Source organism: Musa acuminata, chromosome BXJ1-11 (genome assembly GCF_036884655.1).
Source record: "Musa acuminata AAA Group cultivar baxijiao chromosome BXJ1-11, Cavendish_Baxijiao_AAA, whole genome shotgun sequence".
Classification (NCBI taxonomy): Eukaryota; Viridiplantae; Streptophyta; class Magnoliopsida; order Zingiberales; family Musaceae; genus Musa; species Musa acuminata.
In genome coordinates, this window is record NC_088337.1 from 5,064,662 (window position 1) to 5,086,026 (window position 21,365).

The 21,365-nt window shown below is 36.7% G+C and overlaps 1 protein-coding gene, 1 long non-coding RNA gene, 2 other non-coding genes and 1 pseudogene across 8 annotated transcripts; 1 reads left to right on the top strand and 4 right to left on the bottom strand.

Annotated features, from left to right (window-relative positions):
• Nucleotides 1-3,118: 3,118 nt before the first annotated feature.
• Nucleotides 3,119-7,326, bottom strand: LOC135596991 (ruBisCO large subunit-binding protein subunit beta, chloroplastic-like; annotated as a pseudogene).
• Nucleotides 7,327-9,592: 2,266 nt separating this feature from the next.
• On the bottom strand, nucleotides 9,593-9,674 carry TRNAS-GCU (transfer RNA serine (anticodon GCU)). The gene has a single exon. It is a non-coding gene; the product is annotated as a tRNA-Ser (tRNA).
• A 107-nt stretch (nucleotides 9,675-9,781) lies between these two features.
• Nucleotides 9,782-13,257, top strand: LOC103970538 (uncharacterized). The gene is made up of 2 exons (XR_670648.2): nucleotides 9,782-10,192; nucleotides 12,996-13,257. It is a non-coding gene; the product is annotated as an uncharacterized LOC103970538 (long non-coding RNA).
• LOC135582067 (uncharacterized) lies at nucleotides 12,261-16,180 on the bottom strand. 5 transcript variants are annotated; one of them, XM_065089346.1, is made up of 3 exons: nucleotides 15,973-16,178; nucleotides 14,526-15,096; nucleotides 12,261-12,552 (listed from the first exon to the last, which is right to left on the bottom strand). In XM_065089346.1, the coding sequence occupies exon 2, from the start codon at nucleotides 15,045-15,047 to the stop codon at nucleotides 14,553-14,555; it is 495 nt and encodes a 164-aa protein (XP_064945418.1). In that variant the 5' UTR covers nucleotides 15,048-15,096; nucleotides 15,973-16,178; the 3' UTR covers nucleotides 12,261-12,552; nucleotides 14,526-14,552. The 5 variants fall into 5 exon arrangements, with proteins under 5 accessions (XP_064945418.1, XP_064945417.1, XP_064945420.1 ...); XM_065089345.1 differs by having other exon boundaries at nucleotides 12,261-12,561; XM_065089348.1 differs by lacking the exon at nucleotides 12,261-12,552 and adding an exon at nucleotides 15,724-15,896 and having other exon boundaries at nucleotides 14,312-15,096; nucleotides 15,973-16,180.
• A 1,606-nt stretch (nucleotides 16,181-17,786) lies between these two features.
• Nucleotides 17,787-17,868, bottom strand: TRNAS-GCU (transfer RNA serine (anticodon GCU)). The gene has a single exon. It is a non-coding gene; the product is annotated as a tRNA-Ser (tRNA).
• Between the last annotated feature and the right edge of the window lie 3,497 nt (nucleotides 17,869-21,365).

The window sequence follows — 21,365 nt, forward strand, 5'->3', positions numbered from 1 at the left end:
AGAACATAATTCAATCCTCATTGCTTTCCTCCTACTTTTCCTGTTGATATGGAATACACATTGTGTGCTACATATTACTTGTGTGTGTTGTGTGTGTGTGAGAGAGAAAGTGAGAGAGAGAGAGAGAGAGAGAGAGAGAGAGAGAGAGAGAGAGAGGAGTTTAGAATGTTTAGATGAAGTTTATGTTATTATAGTGATCAACTCATTAGCTTCTTCTGATCAAAGGAAACACTGCAAACTCCACTATTTGGTGTTTCCATCATCATCTTCATTCAAAAGGATAGGGATGATAGCACATCATCTAACTTAACACAAAATTCGATCTAAATGTTTATACGATTGACTCCTACATAAAATCATAATAGTTCATGTTATGCCAAATAATATCATCGTTGTCGATCAATCAACATGTGAAATTTAGTCAATCAAGAAAAATTAATGCGTCGATACATTCAATCTTCTATAATAGATGATGACTATAGAAAAATAATCCTAACTTAGAACTCTCAAAACTCGTATTTTCGAGTTTCAATCGAATCTTTCTTAGATATCGGAGAAGTCACTTCATAGATTTAAGTCAAAACTTACATCATAAACATCTTTATACTTAAGATTCAAAACTCTTATTTTCGAGTTTCAAACGAATCTTTCTTACATATCGGAGAAGTCACTTCATAGATTTAAGTCAAAACTTACATCATAAACATCTTTATACTTAAGATTGGAAAACAAACGAATTCAGATCCATTCTGTCACATAAAATCAATGATCAAAATTGACATTCGCGATGAGAAAGTATTAAATTTGATAGGCACCAGTCGTTGGAGCATCTGCTATCAAAAGTCTGATTACAACTATTGATCGATGGATGCAATCACCTTTCGACACCACAATAAACCGAGGTCGGTTGTCTTGATCTATGCGTTCCTCTTCCACCATAATCACAAGGCGAAGAAGAAAATGATGGGTTTTAATGTGCTATATGGAAACGAAGACCAATGGGTTCAAATCGATCTCTTCATGAAAAGACTCCTATCATTCACTCATGACACAGACCATACGATACTGTTCTTCTGACCGCCGTGCACAGGGGAATATAATCGCCATTATTCTGACCTTCCAGCTGATATGATTGGAACACCCACTCGTCGATGTGATGGTTTATGGGCTTCATGGGACGGCATGTCTATCAGCAAACTCGTCGTAGCTAAGTGTTACCCCAAGTTACAGAGCTATACGTCCACCTCTGTCGGCATGTGAGGCTCCACCGAAGGGATAAGCGAACACACAGGCATTTGGATCGTCTTATTAGCACTCGAATAAAGTCCTCTTCCAAAGGGGAACACGAATCATCCAGAAAGAGTTCACAGTGATCCTTCGACGGGCCTCTTTTGAGTTGTTTTCATGTGTCATTGTAACTATGAGAGGTGCGTGTGGGGACATGAAATGTCGACTACCTTAGTCTTGCATGGAGCTCATAGGTAATGGGGGCAATCGAGGCTCTTAGGTGGTGGTAGAACAATGGGCATCGCGATTAGCTCACCACCCACTCACTCTCATCACATCGTTGGGAGATTAAATTTGATTCGTTTTTTATTATTTTAATGTCCTAATTGTGATCTCCATAATGTACGATATGATATGTTAGTTATTTTAATACCGAATAATACATGACTAGATGAAGCTTCAAGGTGATTGATAATTACATAGCGTGCTAACATGATATGTCAACTATCATAATACCCAATAACACGTGATTAAATGGAACTTTAGGTAATTGATAGTTGCATAGTGTATGACATGATATATTGGTTATCTTAATACCGAATGATAATTGCATAGCGTGGAACATGATATGTCAACTATCACGATACCGAATAATGCGTAATTAAAAGGAGCTTTAGGTAATTGATAGTTGCATAGTATATGCCATGATATATGTATGACATGGTATATCAGCTATCTTAACATCGAATGACATATGATTAGATGGAGCTTTACGTAATTGATAGTTGCACATTATGCTCCACTCACTCGTCATACTATCTCATAATGTCACGATGATTACGATAGATGACACATGAAATGTCAATCATCTCATAACCCTCGAAGTATAGTGAACAACGAATCTTATATACATCACAATCGATAGTATAATGATTCGTTTTCGACTATTTTAATGTCCTAATTGTGATGGTCATAATGTATGATATGATATGTTAGCTATTTTAATATCGAATGATACATGACTAAGATGAAGCTTTAAGGTGATTGATAATTGCATAGCGTGCGAACATAATATGTCAACTATCATAATACCCAATAACACGTGATTAAATGGAGCTTTAGGTAATTGATAGTTGCATAGTATATGACATGATATATTGGTTATCTTAATACCGAATGATAATTGTATAGCGTGGAACATGATATGTCAACTATCATGATACCGAATAATGCGTGATTAAATGGAGCTTTAGGTAATTGATAGTTGCATAGTATATGCCATGATATATGTATAATATGATATATCAACTATCTTAAAACCGAATGACATGTGATTAGATAAGTTGCACATTATACTCCACTCACTCGTCATACTATCTCATAATGTCACGATAATTACGATATAACACATAAAACATCAATCATCTCATAACCCTCAAAATATAGTGATCAATGAATCTTATATATATCACAATCGATAGTATAATGTCATGATGATTACTATATATGACACATGAAATACATCTCATATACATCACAATCAATAGTATAAAGTCGCGATGATTACGATATATCACACATGAAAACAACGAATCTTATATACATTGCATCGATCAAACAACAAATCTTATATGCATCGCATCGAACGATTGCTCATCGTACTCCCTCCTATAGTGCACAGATTGCTCATCTTACTCCCTCCTATAGTGGACAACTTAAGAACGACTGCGTTCCATATGACTCTCATCAGCATTAGCAAACCCTAGAGAAGTAAACGTCCAAGGAAACACAATCAAACAACTTCGTAAACCTCTGGAAATCAACAGTGCATTTGGCTGCAGCATATCAATCAAAGAAAAGATGTGGAAGCTGTTGCTATGCAAAACAGGCATAAAAAGGGTACGTTCATAAAACAGAGTACTCGGGTCAATGACAGAATTTTGGGTACATTTCATGGCAACAAATACTTGTTTCTCATAATAAAAAATGCTGTGATCAGCTAAATCCCATTGACGTTGCAGAGAGAAGAGCAATGCTGTGGTCTCGCACACAATCTCCACACAAATGTAGACCTAAATAACAAAAACAAAGGCTAGTGACTTTATTGGTCGGCGTCGTCGCATTCTGCAGCTGCGGTTAATAGCCATATCCTGATACGGAAACACATGCAAAAAACATTAATAGCAAGCAAATGAATTAGGGAACTGGAAGTATCAAAGCACAATAAAATGATGAACCTGAGTTGTCCATTGGGTTCCCAGCAGGCACAGACTCAGGTTCCTTGATGTCAACCACGACAGCGTCGGAGGTGAGGAACGTTTTCGAAACTGATGCAGCATGCTCCAAGCAGCACCTGACAACCTATTTCAGAAAAAAGATGGATTCTCAAACAACTTAAATGCATAGCAAAATAACAAGTAAAACTTTGCATAAAAAACATTCTACATTATTCCGATGCCGGAAGCATTCCATAATCCCTGTAAGCAATTTATTGTAACCAGTAAATTGGATAAATATTGGAGATGGAACGTAAGCAGTAAACCCAGAATGATAAAAGCTTGATGCTACTGCTAAACTTGAAGTTAAACAGCTAGAATCATTAACCATGTGCAACTTTTTTAGGGAACACCAGAGGGGAACTAACAAAGATTGAATCTTTTACCACACATGCTATGACTCACTGACTAGGAAGCTATATGCTTTTCTTGAGTCCTTTTCCCCTTCACCTTTTTTCATTGCTTTCTTTCGATTTGGATGTATAAATAGTTAACATCATGCTATGTGAATTAATAACGATACATGTTCAGAGAAATGATGGTATCTGGGTTCAAAATGACTGGTGAGTAAATGAAGTCGAGCACTAAGTGACTACCTTCGTAGGGTCAATAATTCCAGCAGCCATTAGATCTTCATAATTTCCAGTTGCAGCATTGTAACCATATTTAAAGTCACCATTTGAAAGCACCTGGAACAATAAGCAAGAGTTTAGTCTCTTTACTCCTAATCATTTAACAAACAAAGTAACAATAATAAAGTATGTTCAATAGAGACTTGAAATATCAAGTCTTACACCTTCTCGACGACAACACTCCCATTCACTCCAGCATTTTTTGCAATCAATTTCAATGGATAACTAAGTGCCCTCCTTACTATATCTGCTCCGACCTGCAACTCATCCAAGTGAATATTAGAGGGTAGCTTTGGTTGATAAATGACTGATTATTGAACCATGCCCTTTCGGTTGCAAATTAAAAGATTATATTTACAATATCTTTAAGCAAAAGGCATTTTTCAGCAGACGAATTACAACAAATGGTACAAAATTTAACATGAAAAATCTCTGCAAAGTCATCAACCTTTTGCTCATCATTTTCAAGAGTCTCCTTGATGGCATCAACCTTCGATGCCAGTCTCAAAAGTGTGCAGCCACCTCCAACAACTATACCTTCCTCGACAGCAGCCTGAGCAATCACACAAAATATCAACAATATATTTCATGTCTCAACAACTAATGTCTTAAGTGCTAAAAGATGCAAACTCGACTAAAAATATGGCATACCTTTGTAGCATTCAAAGCATCTTCAACTCTTAGTTTCTTCTCCTTCAATTCAGTCTCTGTCTGTGCCCCAACCTGTTCGGAGTTCAAAAACCAAAATATCATACTCATACAGTCAGTGACCATTGAATATCGAGCAAGGAAGCAAACACTTGTCCTCAGAATGAATATTACCTGAATGACAGCAACACCACCAGAAAGTTTGGCAATCCTCTCATTTAGCTTCTCCTTTTCATATTCCTGCTCAGAAGCCTGAAAATCAAGAAAACTAAAAATGGTCATAGCTCTGTGGTCAATATGCATTTTACACTATTATTTAGAACTATTTAGAACAAGAAACCAGACCTCAATTAGATTATGTATCTGTGCAACCCGTTTAGTTACTTCTTCCTGTGTGCTACCATCACCAACGATAGTTGTGGTCTCCTTTGTTAGCACAACTTTAGCAGCAGTACCTAATACCTCTTTTCCAGCCTTGTCCAAGGAAAGACCCACCTCGTCTCTGATTACAGTGGCTGCGAAAAACATGAACCTGTGAGGTTCAATGACAAACAAAAAGAAAAAGAGTGCTGAGAACCACAAGTAAACTGCATTAACACTATGACAAATGCAAGCATACAAGTAAAATCGACCTCCAGTAAGTATGGCAATGTCATCCAGGTATTGACTCTTCCGCTCTCCGAAACCTGGAGCCTTGAGTGCAGCAATCTTCAATGAACCTCTGAGTTTGTTCACAACAAGGGTTGCAAGAGCTTCCTGTTCAATGTCTTCAGCAATTATTACAACAGGATATCCCCCTCTTATGGCATCTTCTAAGACATTGATGAGATCCCTTGCATTTGTAATCTTCTTGTCCACAAGAAGCAACTGAAAGAGGCAAGCATCATACATCATCGCTACAAAGTTCACATACAACTTCAGGAACTAATAAACCGCTAATATATCAGCATCTCAAGTAACTACAGACCTTGCAATTTTCATATTCAACCGACATTTTCTCACTATCTGTTACAAAATATGGGGAGATGTAGCCACGATCGAATTGCATTCCTTCAACGACAAACAAATTATTCTCAGCACTTTTCCCTTCTTCTAGTGTCACAACTCCCTTCCTACCCACCTTACTCATAGCCTCTGCGATCATATTACCAATTTCATAATTGTTTCCAGCACTTACAGCAGCTACATCAGCTAGCTCACTGTCTTCTACCTGCCGGAATAAGATCACATACAACTCATGTGTCCACATTCATTTCTAGAACTACATAACCAAAAGATAATGACATCTCAAAATCTCATTTTGTTGCTGTAACTTAACCAAAAAATAGTTCCAAAGAAGATCAATATTTGCAATTGAATCATGCTACAACTGAAATGATTGTTTAAAAGGAGCCTTAAATATACCTCTTTTCACATTAGCTTCAGTTCAGCCACTAGGGCTTTCGTTGTTTTTTCAATACCTCTAGTAATCTGAACTGGGTTGGCACCCGCTGCAACCACCTGCCCTTGTCACATGTTTGTTGCTTATCAGGTTAAAAATTTTCATTTGTCAAGAAAATATTCATGAAGAAAGTGAGTATCACAATTATGTTACACAAACCTTAACACCTTCAGCAATTAAACCTTGAGCAAGAACAACAGAGGTGGTAGTCCCATCACCAGCAAGGTCATTTGTCTTTGCAGCAGCTTGCCTTACTAACTTAGCTCCAATATTCTCAACTGGATCTTCTAACTCAACCTAATGGACCAGATTTAACAAGTAATTCACGTCAACCAGACAATGTGAGACAATAACTTGCAAAGAACAAGACCACATTGACAAATTCAAATTCCAATCTAGACCTTGGACGACCTAGAATGAAGTTATACATTAAAAAGTAAAACATCTTTATGTGGTTCTGTATATAATGTAAAGTGATACACAGATAACAGAAACAAAGATAACAATGCTGAAGGAGAAACAAATATTTCTTGACAGCAAACCACAAAGATATCCCAAGCAAATATCCAAGTAAATCAAACCATGATAAAGTTTGCATGGATATTCATTCTCCAATCATCGGATACCTCTTTGGCTACGGTAACACCATCATTAACGATTCTTGGTGATCCATATTTGCTCTGCAAAACAACATTTCTGCCCTTTGGACCAAGTGTAACTCCAACAAGGTCTGCAAGTTTATTGACCCCAGTCTGAAACAACAATGTTGAAACAAGGATCAACAAGATATGGATGCTAATATCAAAATCCTCATTCATAAAGCTTGACGAACTTGTAGGAATCCCTTTCAAAAGCTTACCTGTAGCTTCTTAATGGCAGAGCCATCCTTGTTAAAATACAACTCTTTGGCCATAGCTCTGATCCTAGAATCGCACCTCTTCTGCATTAGCAAGTTCTGCCTTCTGCTGCTCGATGAACCAGAAGATATGGAAGCAAGTGAAGAGAACTTGGAGAACTTTTCAGCAGAGGCCTTGTCGGCATGGAGACAAGTAGCAGCACCCAAAGAGCCGATTGTGGACATGGTGCTAAAAGTAGAAGCCATTTCCAGTCAATAAAATGAATGGAACATTATCATCCAGAAACAAAACAGAAAACTGTGAAGGCATAATGTCACAACAACATCACCTACAGAGAAGCTACACAAAAAAGAAAACTCTAGATAATCCACAGATTGTTCCAATCCATGAATATGCAGGCAAACATAAACAACTCCTGAATCTTAAAGAAAATATTGTATTACAAAGTGCAATCAGCAAGGTGAAAACTAAGATCAGCAGATTCAAGCCATGTTGTATCAAGAGTAATTTAATTAGGCTTTTTCTCAGAGTTTCAAGTTCACATAACCAATATAATCGTTTCAAAGCCATCTAACAATGACCTTATCATGTGACAATAACTTAAGCCAAAGACACTAACAAACCACACGAGATTTAGATTCACGACAGTCTGACATTTTACATCTAGATTTTGTTCGAAGGACCTATCCAACAAGTAAGTTCAAATATTTTGCAAGAAATACATTGCATAGCTATAACAAGCAACTTTCACCAAGATAAAATAATGGGACCTGCTACACTAAGAGTTTCAACGTATGCAGATCCAAAGAATTGAGGCACTTCAACAATCAACACAAAAGAAAAAATGAAAAAGAAAAGGCTTGAAAAGAAAAAAGAATTAATACTGTGATTCATGTGACAGATAAAATTCATTATCATGCACATGAATTTTAATCGACCTTGGCACCATATGCTCTAAATCATGGTATTTCGGTACTTGTTTCCGAAGAGAAGTACCTTAATCGATGACTCATACCCACACACAAAACGTTCATTATTTTTGCACGCAGCTAACAACACTCTAACTGTTCCACCATGGTCGCGACACCTCCACCAAACCTAGGTGAAAGTCCTCGCTTTCTCTATCTTCTCTTTCACGTACAATTACGCAATGACAAAAACTCGCAACAGATCTTCGAAAAGATACAGAAACATGATCAAATAAAGAGGAATCTTTGCACTTAGACAATCACCAAAAATAACAAAATGTGCACGTCCGTCCACACCATACTTCACTCATAACAACGAAAACCCCTTCGCACCGCACGCACGAACGCTCTCGCATAGCTACGAGCACTGCCAAAACCTCACATTTTACCCAAGGACACGCAAAACACTCATTTACCCAGGGAAATCGAAGCTAGACCTAGAAAGCATCACCACCATACCACTGATTTGAGGAAAAAGCGAACGGAGAAGAGGAAATAGAGAATGACACCGACCGACGCCCGCGGGAGGATTTAGGAGGAGAGATAACTGCGCTAATTTGCGAGGGCGAGATGATCGTGGTGGCAAGGGGTAGGGTTTGGGGCGTGGATAAGGCTTTGCTTTCGTACAGAGCAAACTGCAGGGGGTGAAGAGGAATAGATGAGGTTTTATTTGAAGGTTTTCGCGGGGGGGGGGGGGGGGGGGCGTCGGGACACGGTTCCCGTCCGGTTCCCGCCTTAGCGGTAATGGAACTCTCTGGAAGTCCGGGGAAGGATCTCTTCGTCAACGCACGAATCTTAAAGTAACAGGAGACCGTCGATGATGTATTTTATTTTCTCATGATTTTATTTGAGTTTACGATAGCCTTATATATATATATATATATATATAATAGTAAAAATAAGATACTAATATGAGATCTTATGATAAATTATCAAAATTAGTTTATATACTTTGAAACATATATTTTTTATAATTAAAAATATATTTATTTTTTTAATAATAAATATTAAGGAATATTAATAAAAATAGTTACTAACGTCTTAATTAATCCAACGTGATCTAAACTAATATATACAGACAATGTCAAACTCTCGATATATTATCTATATAAAGATCAAGGTCGATCAAAGTTCTCAATCTTATTCCTCAAACGTCAAATTAATAATCCAATATATATGAATATAAACATGAGTGGTTAAAATATATATTTTATTTATTTATTTAATATTAACTTTTATATTTAATTAAAAATATTTTATAAAATATTCTAAGGATAACATTTAATGACCTCCAATAATATTTATTTAGGCTCTTATCTAGACGACGAGCGATTATATTTTGGCATTATTGTTTTGACAGCAAGAGCATCTCAAAAAAATTAAATATTTAAAATAATAAATAATACTTTGGTTTTTCTAAATTATTATTTTATATCTTCGAAATTATTTTCTTTATGTTGGATTTGTTGGCCAATCGTCTGATATGGGATTAATTACTTGGCATTTTACGTTTGATATACAAACAAACAAAAAAAAAATTAAACGTCGCCTGAGAGATTCGAACTCTCGCGGGGAAACCCCATGTACTTAGCAGGCACACGCCTTAACCACTCGGCCAAAGCGACGTTGATGTTAGTTTATTATTTATTAATATATATATTATGGATCACTTAGTCCCGCACAAAGCGTTTCTTATAGCTACTCTCTCCCTCCTCTTTTACCCCTTGGGCGCGCTTTCTTCACCGCCCGCGTCATGTATCGGCCGCCGTCGAACACCCGCTCTGGCGGTGGGGGTTTCCGCCACCCCTCAGAATCTTAACTTCCCCTTTCCCGGCAATCTTCAAGGCCATGTAAACCCTCCAAACCCCTTCCAGAACCCTAGCTTCCTCCAACCTCCCATTATGCCCTACCTCCAGAACCGATTCTTTCCTCAGCCGAATCCTTCCCCCAAGCCCTTCTTGACGGGGTTGATGCCGCCGCCACTAAGGCTCACCGGGACCTCGTCGCCGCCGGTCAGAACGTCTCGTCGTGGAAAGTGTCGCAGGCCGCTCTCCTCGCTCTAAAGATCGAATCTTGGAGCGCCTTAGGGTTTCAAATTCAGGATGTTCCATCCCTCCACAGCCTAATCGTCACACAAGCAAAGGTGGGTTCTTTATAAATTGTTCAAATTTAAAAACAAAAGGATTTCTTTTCAAAAAATTTATTTGAAAAGATGATTTCTTGGTAGTTATTTTGTTAGTTATTTTTTAAAGATCGTGTTTTTTATGAAAATATCTATAAATAAATATTTGAGAGTAAATTATAAACATATCTCTTTCATATTCTTATTCTATCTTAATAACTCGATTAAATTAGATATTCTCTAATTCATCTTTGAAGATTATTTATTGTTTGCTCAATACAGATCTTCTAAAGGTTGTCATATTTACTAAAATGACTTGCATCAAACCCACAGCGATCTTGTCGAGTAGAGTACTTACAAATATAGTTTTTAGGAAAATATTTATATACGTTTCAAGCCTAAATATATTTCCTATAGTATTCTTGATCTTATGTTTGTTATTTGTTTCCATAGTATTTGTTATTTGTTTTCATCCTCTTCTTTGTTATATTTTCCAACAGGTTCCTCCTTTCCTCAATCTCTCTCTCTCTCTCTATATATATATACACTTTTTCTTTGTCGAACTATAGGCAAACCACCGGATCAAGAAACTTTTGTTTTGTTTTCATTTTTTTCTTTTGTATTTTTTTCTTTTCTATAGAAGGAAGGGCACAGATTATGCAAAATTTAATAGACGAAAGGCTCATAGTGAGAAGACTGCGGTAGAAGGCAATTTGCGGACTATATTTATTATATTATTATACAGTATACTATTGTATAATACATTAAAATTAAATAAAATAAACAAATTAAAAATAATAATAATAATAATAATAATAATAATAATAATAATACCAATAACATTAAGACTATCATTATTTTCATTAACAGAATATGAAAGTGAAAGAATAGACAAAGATAGAAAATATTCCAATTTCATTTATATTTTCTTAAGCTTTACCATGTTGTGTGGTGTCTTGATTTATATGTACAATATGGTGAAACCTAGATTGTCTTTTGAAGAGCACAATGCCCACTTTTATTCTCCAATTATTCTATGGTAAAAATGCAATAGGCAGCACCAACCGTTTCCTTCTAATTTCTCCATGTTCATATATGTTTCTTTCTCTTTGTCAAACTTGTTTATGTTTTTTTAATATAACATTATGTCCCACTTGTCTCATGTTTTTCCTAGGATAAATCAGTTGCTAAAATACTTATTTTAGACCACAAAACTCATTTTATACTAGGTCTCTGTTAATTGGTTGTCATCCGTAGTGTCACGACCTTAGTTGGAATTGCCTAAGGCGTGAGGTACCCTTACGGTCAAGACGCGAATTAACTTGCGTTGCCTAAGTCGCGAGACACCCTTGTGGCAAAGATGCGAACTTAGCTTGCATTGCTTAAGTCCCGCTTCGCCCGTACGATTTGCGTACGCAAAAGATCAGCCCACTTGCAACCTCTCGGAGGTCCCGAAGGACTTGTAAAAGAGAAAATTGATTAGTTCGAAGAATGAGCGACGGACAAGTCCCGACGTCTCGCGAAAAGGGGAAGCTTTACAAGCAATTCAGCGAGCACCTTGCGTGTACAAAAGAAATGAGGGAGAGAGGAAAAACAAGGACTTTAAAAGGTTGAACGAACAGCTGCAAATCCACAAACAACTTCTCACCAAGTGCCAGGCGCGACAACAATTTTCCGTCAAAGTAACATGCGAACTTGCGAAAGATTGTTCAACGCCCGACACTATTTCGAAGCCCCATCCAGCCTTGTGCCACTCGGGTGGTTCCAAGGGGCTGAGATGGCTGATGTTTTGTGAGCGAAAGCGAACTACAGAAAATAACCCGCGACACACGAAAACGGAGCTGCTTTGGGCTGTTTTGGGGTTGTTTTGCTCGGTTCGGTGAGCGGTCGCTTTGTAGCGCTGTAACTTGTTCGAACTTATATTTTTACAAGCAAAATGACTCAAAACCAAGACAAAACATGCTGTCGAGCAGCTGTACATGTAGATGAGAGCGACGAACGGTTCGTTGAACGGAGTTATTGTGGGTGCGCGACGATCGTTCGTGATAGTAGGTTGCATATATCTTATATTCGGGAAGCCAAAAAAGCAGAATATGCAACTATCAGTAAACATTTTGATGAACACAAACATTCTGCTCCACAAAATAGAAAAAGGGACTCATCACAGCCTCCAAATATGCACTTGCAAAAGCAGGTGCTTGAGAAGAGGCTTGGTTTGTTATCAAAGTGTATCCAGACCTTTTCATCTCATGATGATGATTCTTTTAAGAAAGATAAAAGGATTTATATGCCAAAATCAAAGTATAGAGACAATGGCAAGCGTGTGAGTAGCTGTCCTTATCCATCCACAACTGAAGAAATGGTTCGTCTTGGGATCAGACCTGAAACAACTAAAAAATCAACTGTAAGAAGTCCTGTGACAAGAAAAGGAAGTTTGAAGAGAAGAAGGGTAATTCAAAGGGACTTAGAGAGATTGCATGAATCCACTCTTGCTATCATAGAAATGGTTCGCATTCTATTGCTGAGGTATGCACAATAAGATTAATGCTATTGGCTGCAAAATATGACGATATCATGATAGTTAAATACTTCAATTTTGCGTTGTTTTCATTGATTTTTTTCTACATGCTTTTCTTTGGCATGTATGCTGGCAAAGGAGTCTCATGCTTCATAACATATTAGACTTTGTTGTATACTTATATAACATCTTCCAACAACTAAAAATACTACATGTTTGCAATGTTAAATTTCCATCTGAGGGTATTATTGGCTTTTTTTTGTTAAGTGAATAAAGTCTTACACCAAACTTTACTAATCGCTGCAGGTTCTCGATATGATGGTGAATTTTTATGCTACAACAGTGGAGCAAAAGAAAAAGGTTGAAGAGAATCTTGTTGTCACACCCTGGTGTTGTCTCACTGAATATTGCTGTAAATTTGCCCTCAGCAATGTTATTTCTCTCTTATATGAAAATTTTCAGCAACAGTGATAAACTGAAGGTAGAGTAATCTTCCAATTTGTTTATGAGCATTCATTTATGGGATGTACATACTGTTTTCTATATTAAGTTCATTTGGATGTTTGAATGGATCAAGTGTTACCATAATTACCTTTGTTGATATTCTGATTGCATGTTGGGCTTAAGCTTGTGTTGTGATTTGTCAGGGTATATTCTGTGGGATATCTGTTATCTCATAGAACAACATTATACTTTTGGCTTGTCTATTTAACTTGAATTTCTTTTGAAGTTTAGGAAGTTGTATGACTTCATTCACATTAGTTGATCACTTTCCTCCTCACAACTCTTGGGAATTTGGACATCCATTAAACATGGAATGGTTGATAGTCCTTATGATATAAAATTTTTGGTACCTTAGATGATTATTATGTCTACCATAGCATCGTCAAAGGCATGTATAATCTTAAGGAAAAGAGGTAATACTTTGCATGGCATGTGATACATGATGAAGATATTAATCGATATATGTTGAGCAGTTTATCTAGAAAAATCTCAAATAATTAATTTTTTTTTACCCATAACATCCCTCTATCCATCCGTGAACCTATTCAAGTCAACCTCATGTACCTCTATCTCTTACATCTCTACGTCCCTAGACAAGGAGTGCAGACAAAGGAGATACAGGACATGAACTTCTAACAAGAAACTGTTCCCCTGATGCTCCACTTCAGCCATCACAGAGGGACATGCCATCCAATGAAGAGAGGGAGCAAGCAGGAGATACAGAACTCTCAACAAGTGTACATCTTGATCGAGCATCTGCAGAAACCAAGATAAATATGGAATTCCAAGACTTGTAACAAACATTGTACTTGGATGATTCCGAAGCACATCAAACTCAAAAGATTCGGCATGAGGAACATGTAATCATTGACCATACTACTTACTCTATAGGAAAACAAACCTGAATTGTGCAAAGGTTGTAGCCTAAGATTGATTGTTCCACAGGTTAATCAAGAAATAAATTGTCGATGATGATACAGTCATCATGAATGCATAAGGTAGGAAGAGCTTGAATAATGAGACACCCAGTGTATCTGGCACATCTGTGGCATGCAATCTCAGCAAATCATGCCGACCGATACAAACAAGAGGAATCCAACAAACACAAGTTTGAACAATTAATTGCAAAATGTATCTTAAAATTTTTCATTTTCAAAAACGAGAATCACAAGAAAAAGAAAGATTTAGACAAGCCTACAATTCACTATGAAGGAAAAAAAATCATAACTAGTTGGCGAAACCTATCATAAGCCAGGAAGATAATATCCTCGATAGAATTCGAACAATTAATCTATATAACAAAATTTTGACTAGGCACCAGCTGGTGAATACCTGACAAACTTTCTTGGTGAAAAGATATCAACTAGACTTCTTTACATCGTTCTCTTGCGCCTGAGACTTTTCACCTTCCTTTCCTTCCATGACTTGCTTTATCCCTTCCTGGTACCCTTGTATAAAGCTTTTAAGTGCATCTTTGTATGCTGAGGCACGCATCATATACACACGCTGCAGAGCAGGCCTTAATGTCTCCATTCCACCTCGAGCTGCCACTGCAAGATCTTCCAATGTTGATTGTTCTCTTCTTGCAGATGTAGTCTTATCTTGACGAAGTCCACCATCATCATTTGTGACATTTTTATAGTCATTTGGTCTAAGATCGGGACCAATATCCCGCACCCAGCTAGCAGCATAAAGTCTAGATGCTTCTTTCAAGACATACCATCGCTCTCTCCACGTAAGTTTCCTTCGTTTCTTGATATGTGGGGGGTCAGGCAGAGAGGAAGGAAAAGCAATTTCCTTTAGATCATAGCGAACATAATCATATAGTTTCCTACATACCACCCTCAGCTTCATACTGATCTATCTCCACTCAATTTAACATCCAAAACATGAACCTACATCACTGCAAAAGCAAAATATTCAGCGTAGCATTTCTACTGCACCTATTTCATTCGTCTTGGGAGGCAAGATAACAATGTAATGAAATATAGACCAAGAAATAAGAAATATTTTGCATGAAATACTTTGCATAGCTATAACAAGCAACTTCCACCAAGAGAAAATAATGGGACCTGCTACGCTAAGAGTTTCAACGTATGCAGATCCAAAGAATTGAGGCACTTCAACAATGAACACAAAAGAAAAAATGAAAAAGAAGCTTGAATAGAAAAAAAAATTAATATTGTGATTCATATGACAGATAAAATTCATTATCTGTCACATGAATTTTAATCAACCTTGGCACCGTATGCTCTAAATCACGGTATTTCGATACTTGTTTCCGAAGAGAAGTACCTAAATCGATTACTCATACCCACACACAAAACGTTCATTCTTTTTGCACGCAGCTAACAACACTCAACTGTTCCACCATGGTCGCGACACCTCCACCAAACCTAGGTGAAAGTCCTTGCTTTCTCTATCTTCTCTTTCACTTACAATTACGCAATGGCATAAACTCGCAATAGATCTTCGACGAGATACAGAAACATGATCAAATAAAGAGGAATCTTTGCACTTAGACAATCACCAAAAATAACGAAATGCGCGCGTCCATCGACACCATGCTTAACTCATAACAACGAAAACCCCCTTCACACCGCACGCACGAACGTTCTCGCACAGCTACGAGCACTGGCAAAACCTCAATTTTACCAAGGACACGCACAAACACTCATTTGCCCAGGGAAATCGAAGCCAGACCTAGAAAGCATCACCACCATACTACTTATTTGAGGAAAAAGCGAACGGAGAAGAGGAAATAGAAAATGACACCGACCTACGCCCGCGGGAGGATTTGGGAGGAGAGAAAGGAGATAACTGCGCTAATTTGCGAGGGCGAGATGATCGTGGTGGCAAGGGGGAGGGTTTGGGGCGTGTATAAGGCTTTGCTTTCGCACAGAGCAAACCGCAGCCGGTGAAGAGGCATAGATGAGGTTTTCTTTGAAGGCTTTCGCGGGGGGCCGATCTGGACCGTCGGAACACGGTTCCCGTCCGGTTCCCCCCTTAGCGATGATGGAACTCTCTGGAAGTCCCCGGAAGGATGTCGTTATCCCATCGATCTCTTTGTCAACGCACGAATCTTAAAGTAACAGGATTAAAAGTCAACCTTTTCATCGGCATCATATTGATTCAACTTCAACTCCCAAACACCGTAATTTATTGCCCAGATTCGGGTTTGACGATAGACACGTCTTCTGGTTGTAAATATGATCGATTTCGATGATGAATTTTAATTTCTCATGATTTTATTTGAGTTTACGATGGCCTTATATATATATATATATACATATATATATATAGTAAAAATAAGATACTAATATGAGATCTTATGATAAATTATCAAAATTAGTTTATATATTTATAACACATATATTTTATAATTAAATTTTAAAATAATAAATATTGAGGAGTAATAAGAAAAAAATTATAATCTTGTAGAGCACTCATGACTAGTATAGGGGATCTCTATAAATAAGAGAGAACCAAATACTCATAGGTTAGAGGCTTTTTTGTTATCACATTCTATTCTCCTCTCATCTTCTCTTTCTCAAATAGTAGGTGTAGAGATTTGTGTAGTGATTTAAGGAGCGTCGTCGTAACTTTATTATGTGGATCACCTCTAAAGATGAGGGTGTTTGACCTCCTTTCATTCTCTCCAACAGATCTATAGTGATTCAGCGATATACGATCTCTCTAGGTAAAACACATTTATCTCACACGTGAATTTAAGTTTTACGAGTTTTTGTGTACTAATCTTCGCACGATGACGAACACCTTTCTAGAAAATTTGAAAGTTTTTTTATACTCTTCTGCTACGCATGTGATGTCGCTCATAGATTTTCCTACATTTGTTACTCATGAATTATTGTATGTAACTATGATTGATATATTATAAAAATAATATAAAATATTTAAAATAAATAAGAATATGTAATAGAAGATATAGATGACAATTAGTACTAATAGTGCAAGAGGTGATAGAAGGATTATAAAATTTAAAACTAATATAAAAATTGAATATCATAAAATTAATTGTGGATATTATTTTATACACTTTTTAACATCTACAAATGAAATTTGTGTAATAACCTACCTAAGATATTGTGGTGTGTTATTGTTGTTGTATTTATAATTTTAATAAATTAATTTAATTATTATTTTATTTTCTTAAAAATGTATTCTTCCCTTTTTGTTGGGTTTATACGATCTGATATCACATTTCCATTTGGCATTTTTGTTAGACAATAAGAGCATAATATATATATATATAATAATAATAATAATAAATAATGCTTTGGTTTTTCTAAATTATTATTTTATTTTCTTAAAAATGTATTCTTCCCTTTTTGTTGTGTTTATACGATCTGATATCACATATATATATATATAATAATAATAATAATAATAATAATAATAATAATAATAATAATAATAATAATAATGAGATCCCCAAAATGTCATGCAGATACACTGCAGCTTTTGTTTTTTCTAAAGTAATAAATAATTACTTTGGTTTTTCTAAAATATTAAATAATTACTTGGCATTTTTGTTTGATATACAAGAAAACAATAAATAAAGGAGTTATAAAACGTCGCCTGAGAGATTCGAACTCTCGCGGGGAAACCCCATGTACTTAGCAGGCACACGCCTTAACCACTCGGCCAAAGCGACGTTTTTGATTTGGTTCGTTGTATTTTTTATTTAATATAATTTATGACAACTACACTCCCCCACTTCGTGTGGACCCTACTGAAGTTCTCAATTGCATGAGATCCCCGAAATCTGGACCCACCAGTGGCCCTCTCTCTCTCTCTCTCTCTCTCTCTCTCTCTCTCTCTCCTGCCTCTGGTCTTCTCTGGCCTCTTTCATGGGAGGCCAGAGAACAGATATTTATAGAGATAATGTATTAACTTCTCAAACCTACTGCCTCCTAATACAATCTTACCACAATGTTTTTCTATTTCCACTGATCCAGGACAAACTTTTAACTGATTTAATTCCAATATCTCTTAGTATTCATCTCAAGCTCTCTATCATATCTTCCTTCAAATTAGAGTTTTTGACTTTAACTAATTTATTTATTTATTTTAGTCAAATATTGTTTCCAAATTTTTTTTTAATCCAACAAGTAATTGGTGTTCAATTGAAGAATCCAAAAATAGTTACCAATCCATCAATTATCAATTAGAATAATTCAAGCTGAATCCGAGAGTGGGATTGAGCTATAAATTACAAGACTTGTTCATCACAAAAGAATGTGTGAAGTGGAGAAGGAAATGAAACTTGGTGGTTGGGTTTCAGTGTTCATCTCTCTAAATATCTAGAATATATCTCTGATGCAGTAACTCTGAAAGAAACAGATCACACAATAATGTGGATTATGGTGATGAGATATGGCATCCATTTATAAGGAAATAAAAACAATTGAGGTGTGGAAATAATTATATTTTTGTCAGTCCTAAGAAATGTACTGAAAATAGTTTATACATAATTTACATGATTCAGCATCCTTTATTCATATTCATGAAGATATAATGTAGAATAATTTTAATTAACTTAGATGTAGTATGTGAGATACTTTTAAATACTCATACTGTATCAAGTTTAACACTAAGGATTGATGTAAATGATTAGAGGGACTACAATACTTGAAAGATTTCTGAGACTGATATATAAAAATTACTATCATTGCGAAAAGTATCATTTTTCTAATTTAAGGTAAAAGAAGAGACTAAGGCATAAGAAAATGGTTTTTCTTTCCAAACCATAAGCCTGAAACTGTTCCTGTATCAAAATGATAACAATAATTCAAGCACTGTGTAAATATGTTGGTGATCAGTCTGCACAATAAAATTAATTCAAGCACTCCATAGAATAATTGAACTTGCCCAAAAGGCATAACTTAGAGATCTCCAAACCAGTGCATGAAAATAGTTCTAACACTACAAAAGCTGCAGTGTATCTGCAAACTTTTGTTGCAGTCACTGACTTGTCTTCCTCATCTTTTGCTGCCCAGATGTAAATTAGCTTTCAGCACCCAACTCTCTCTCTCTATATATATGTGTGTGTATGTGTGGTTTATGTTCCTTCAAGACCACCACATATTAAATCCTTTTCCTTGAAAGAAGGTTACATTGGATTTGAATCAGAAGTGCAGTAGAGGGTCCAAAGCATCTAAGAAAAGATGCTGTACTGAAGCAAGTGGAATCTCTTTAATGGTACAAACACAAAGAAGATGAAACATCTTTGTGCATTGCTTGTGCATATATACATGTATGCATACAAGGATGACTAGGATACAAAACATTAGTGTATATATGAACAATGATGACACAGTTTAAGGAATCTGTTGTGTAGGATAAGAATCATAAAGGGTTTGCACGCTTCCTTCACAAGCAATAGCCCAATAAAAATGAGCAACATTCACATGGTTGTGACTTGTGAGCTCTTGCAGCTCAAAAGGCATATGCAAGCTTCAAGTCTAAGAAGGAGATCTGAGAGGGGAGGAAAGGAGAAATGATGCAGGATGTGCAGCATGCAGACCCCGCAATGGACTCCTTAACAGGGATATGATGACCAACGACAGCATTATTGTAGACCTCTGTGTGTGTGTGTGTCTCTGTGGAAACCATCTCCAAATAACAGCAGCAAAGAGTCTTTGCCTCTCAAGATAGCTACATCCATGAACACTTGAATTCACTCAACTCATGGCCAACACAACTTTCTGAGATCAAAGTAAGAGAGATATATACAAACTCAATTAAGGACAGATGATGTGAGTCCTCAATGGATCGACTTGACACCTTTCAAATTAGTCCACACAGAAGAGTGAAAGGATTGGGTCCATGTGACACCTTTCCAATAAGTTCTAAACTTAACCCAGACTTATGGTGGAAGAAAAGAATTAGGATGAACAAAATAAAAAATTGAGAGTCAACTAAAGTATTCTAGAGAAGAAATTTTAGATGATTGATTCAAACACAATTTTCATGATTTTTTGTTACAACACTTTTGACAACAAGCTCTAATAAATGCTCAATATTGATCCTAGAGAAGTCTTTTATCCTGCTTCTCACATCTCTACCTATGGGATCAGATCTATTTATTTTGTTTATCACTAAAATTTATAATTGGGCCCCTAGATTTTATAAATAGGTTCTCAGATTTATAATTGGATCATCAAATAATACAAATGGGTCCTCATATTCATAACTAGATCCTTATAATAAAATATATCCTTACATAAATTTCAAACATTAGGGATATTATAGAAGGTGCTGCCCCTCGCTTTGCTCATTGTTCGTCACTTGCTCGTACGACCAAAAATGGCTTGTTTTGATTAGTTTTTGGGCCTTTTTGCATGTTACGGTGAGCTCAACGAGCGGCATGAAACGTCGGCCATATCAGTACCTTAGAACCTCCCGAGTGACACAGGGCTGGACGGGGCTTTCGGATAACAAGGAAGGTGCTACCCCTCGATTTGGTTGCTATCCGCCGCTTGCCACTCACTCGCGAGCCCAAAAATAGCCTGTTTTGGCCTGTTTTTTAGGCCCTTTTTGGACGAGCGATGCGAAAAATCAACCTTTCGTTGCTTGTTTTTTGCCTCTTACTTGTGCGGCAAAAAATGGCTTGTTTTGAATTTCATCATGCATGATAGTGTCCTATTGTTGATAGCCTTGTTTGATCGGCCAATTGAGTTTTTTTGATTCGTGGTTGACGACAGGCAATTCGATGGGGAGATTGTGTCGACATACGAGTGGTGATGGATTTGTATGTCATGGTGGGCTCCCTGCTATTGTGCTGACCACCGATGTTATAAGTCCCTTCAATTGCACTCTCTTCGAACAGAGTTATGAGTTACTTGTACTTAGTTCCTTTAGAAATTGACTTCGTTTAACATGCCTATCCACTTCTTATGTGCTATACCTATGAGTAGTGTCAATGTCCGTGCATCTTGTGTGTCCACAAACGATGGACGACAGTGTGGCCGATATAAAAGCGGGGGCTTCTTTCAAACTTTGAAGTAATACTTGATTGGATAAACTATATGTCATGGCTCGAGAGGCTGGCCGAGCCTACTCGACCCTAGTTGAGTTCAAACTCATGATTGTGACTAAGCTAACTCAAATCGTCGGATTCATTTGGGCAGGATTAGGCTTCATATCGAG

What these genes read in the sequence shown, in the direction of transcription:
- LOC135582067 (XM_065089346.1), bottom strand. Translation starts at nt 15,047, where the DNA reads ATGAAGCTGAGGGTGGTATGTAGGAAACTATATGATTATGTTCGCTAT.